The following is a 3,908-nucleotide window of genomic DNA, read 5'->3' on the forward strand; positions in this document are numbered from 1 at the left end:
ACGGAATCCCATGTTTTTGGTTATGGAGGATCCGATTCTGAAAAAATTTGCAAAAATCGCATTTCCAAAATTTCAATTTTCCCCACCTTTATTTTTCACTTTGACCGGAAATGGGGCAAAATTGTGCCAAAACACTGGTGTCTCATGGTGTGCTGATGTCATTCAGAGCAGGCTATGTTGTTAATGCACAAAGTTTCTAAAGAGGAGTTTCTCTGGGACCAAAATAAAAAAAGACAGTTAATGCCTTTTCATATAAATGGTACATATTGTTATTTTATTCCAATACCACGTCAATGCATACATTGAAATATTTTCTCTTGGTCATTCAAATGTGCACTTTCTCTCCTTTACCATTCCTGTATCAGTGTATATTAACCTATCCTATCATTCAAACATTAAGTCATACTTTCCTTTGATTGTCATCTATGATTATGAAATTTCTTTTCTGTATTACAGGGTGAGTAGCAGTTTGGTAAGAAAAAATGGTTTCCTGATCACAAAATGAGTTTTTAATTTCTAAAGTTTCTCTATCCTGTGTGCCAAGAGGTAAGATTCAGGTATACCAAATCTAACTACATAACATTTAAATTCTGGCTGGAGTTATTTCGCTTTATTAATGAAGATTAGAGATGCTGATCTATAATTGTAGAGGGAACATGTAGAAGGGGTAGACCCAGGAAGACGTGGGACAAAGTGGTGAGAAAGGATTTACAGACGTTGGAACTCACAGAAGGGATTTCAGGGGACTGAGACTCCTGGCGGTTTGTTGTGCTTGAAAAGACATGCCAAGCTGTATTAGTATTCCGATTACTCTGTTAATTGAGATGCTTTTTATTCACTTTGTTTTGAATTCATCATGCATTATGTTGCAGCTTTGTGATTTCGATGATGTGATTGCTTAGATTTAAAATGACATTGTAAAGAAGTGTGAGAGGCTGGATGCAGCCAGTTTGAATATAAAACAGGTAGAATGTTTTGGCCAGATATGGTCGGTTTAAATGCTAAAGGGTTTAAAATGTATAAGTTAAACAAGATTGCCAACCCTGTTGAGGAGGGCAGTAACTCCAGATGAACCCAACATGGAACATGCAAACTATATCTGATTCCTTTTATACACAACTTTTCTCTTAGGTCACTCCCCACTGCATCATTTGTGCACACTGACATTACACATTCAGCAAAATATGCTTGTCTCATTTCTTTGTCACTTTCACAAATCATCTGCATTCAGGGCCTTTGTAGCTTTACACTTCACACACACAAATGTCTTACAAATTGCTCTTCACTATGGGGAAGAGGCCCTTTCTTGCTAGCATAGGTAGTAGATTACTAGGTGTGACTGTGTGAATTTGAAGTCTGCTTCCCAACCACATGGTTTCAAGTTCAGTCCTACTGAACAACACCTTGGGCAAGTGTCTTCCACTATAGTCCCAGACTGACCAAACCTTTGCAAGTAAATTTGGTAGATGGAAATGAAAGAAGCCCATTTTGTGTGGTTGTTTACATTTGTCCTCCTCGTCTGTCACAACAATTAGCGATGTTATTATCACTTGTCAGTGATTTGTCTATTTACATCATACCTTTGCAGATGTGTGGGTTAAGAGATCCCTTACTTGAAAAACAGATGAGCAACAGGAAGGGCATCTGGCTAAAAAAAACAGTACCTCAATTATAGATTCAGGTAACCCATGAAAGCATGGAAAGATGGACATAATACAAACATTCTTTACCCTAGCTACTATGCTTTCAGAGCACCATCCCTCCCTCACCAATTAGGTCTCCTGGGTTACAAACACATTCTGAGCAAACCTTAATTCTCTTGTACACCTGACATATTTGAAGGCCACCTTTGCTGTTGTCTGTGATTCCACTACACCTTTTGTGTCCATTGTTAACATTAGGTACACTGTATGGAGTTTCTGCATAGTGAGTATGGCCATTTCCCGGACAGTGCCACAATCTTGTCTTCTTTTCTAATTGCCATAACATTTGTCTCGGCTATCTTCACTTTAACCCTTTAGCATTCAGATTACTCCAACAAATCTAGTAGTTATATATTCACATTGTTTTGAATTAATCATGCATTATACTTGTAGCTTCAAGGTTTCAATGTTGTGATTGTTTATTTTTGAAATGGTGTTGTAGAGTAGTTGTGAAAAGTTGGGTCTTGCTTGTTTGAACATAAAACAGGTAGAGTATTTAGGCCAATTATAGCTGGTTTAAATGCAAGGGGGTTAAGGCCCCTCGGCTCCAGGTTTTGCTTCTATATGTGGAACATGCTCATCAGCTCATCAGAGTTTAGCCAGTCTTAAATTCCTCTAATTAACTATGATTAATAGGTGAGGACTGAACCCTGAGGGATTCCTACCTGTATGCTAAATTTGTCACAGTGCTCATTGTTGACTCTCACCTTGCTGATTGCCCCTTTACTTAGCTTTTACAATTTTCACAAGCCATTTATTAGCTTTTTTGGGGGCCACTATGACAATACTAGGGCCTCTCTTAAATACTTCTTCCAAGTCTATGAATGCTAGGTATAGAAGCTAACTTCTAGTTAAGTATTTTTCTTGCAGTTCTCCCACTAGGAAAAGGGTGTCAGTAGTATTTCTTGCTGGTATAAAGCCAAACTACATCTCATCCAGACTAGCCTTGTTCTGAATTAAATTTGCAATAATTCTTTCTGTAACTATCATATCCTGGTCAGCAATTAAATACCTTTATAATTTAATCTTTTTTGTACATCTCCTTTGTTCTTATAACAGTTTTTACAATAATACTGCTAAGCCAATCACCCATTTATACTACCCGATTGATTATTCAAATTACTAAACCATATGCTACTCTGCCAGATATCTTGAACATTTCAGCAACTGTTTCTAACAGACGACCCATTCTCCACAACAGAAGTGTTAGGGCCACTCCTCCTGGTTAAGAAGATTGGCCTGCAGGAGTCCTGTGTTGGTGCTATGTTAAAAGCACCCAGCATATACTACAAAGTGGTTGGCATTGGGAAGGGAATCCAGCCGTAGAAACTAATCTAAATCAAGACTGGAACCTGGTACAGCTCTTCTGCTTATCAGCTTTGGTCAAACTGTCCAACCCATGCCAGCAGAGAAAACGGACGTTAGAGGAGGATGAAGAAGAAGAACCGGCTTTCTCTGCTTTCATATCCTTAATCGTCTTATCAAACCCTACTTTTGTCAACTTGAATGGCCGATCTCTTTGTTGAGCCAACTTTCTCGCTCCCTTGCTTTCTCCCCATTCACTGACCAGACACTAATATTTCCATTCCCCTATTCAGAGTCAGTAAGACCAAGATTAGTATTACTCCCCTGTGTACACATCTCCCCAGTGACATTTTGATTCTTTCTTTCCCTCTTTGCCAAATATAACTGATGCCTTCTTCCTTTCTCTTATAGCTATCTTTCGTCTTTTACTTCTGTCAGTCATTAGACTGTGGGCAAACTGGGGTACCATCTTGAAGAATCTTAGTTGATCAAATTGACCCTGGTACTCTCTCTTTTTAAAACTGGTACTTATTCTATTAATTTCTTTTGCTGGACTGCTAAGTTGCAGAGACATAAACATCCCAACACAGGTTGTCAAAGAGTGATGGGGGACAAATATAGAGAGAAAGACACACTCTACTGATTTATGTAAATAGTATTGACATATTTCTGATCTTTCTCATTGTTTCAGCTGGACGGCTGTAGCCACATGGCGATGGATTGCCAATGATGATAATTGTGGAATTTGTCGTATGGCATTTGATGGTTGCTGTCCTGATTGCAAACTTCCTGGCGATGACTGTCCCCTTGGTGGGTACCCTTATTTTATTACACCTAGTATTTTTTTTTTTTTAATATTATATTTTATATATATATATATATATATATATATATATATAT

At 38.1% G+C, this 3,908-nt stretch overlaps 1 protein-coding gene across 1 annotated transcript in view; it reads left to right on the plus strand.

Annotated features, from left to right (window-relative positions):
• Positions 1-3,908, plus strand: part of LOC106871719 (anaphase-promoting complex subunit 11) — an 8,376-nt gene that overhangs the window by 689 nt on the left and 3,779 nt on the right. Inside the window, exon 2 of the mRNA XM_014918330.2 lies at positions 3,698-3,818. Within this exon, the coding sequence (XP_014773816.1) occupies positions 3,698-3,818 (121 nt within the window). The remainder of the gene's footprint in view (positions 1-3,697; positions 3,819-3,908) is intronic.

This window comes from Octopus bimaculoides, chromosome 15, assembly GCF_001194135.2.
Source record: "Octopus bimaculoides isolate UCB-OBI-ISO-001 chromosome 15, ASM119413v2, whole genome shotgun sequence".
Taxonomy (NCBI): Eukaryota; Metazoa; Mollusca; class Cephalopoda; order Octopoda; family Octopodidae; genus Octopus; species Octopus bimaculoides.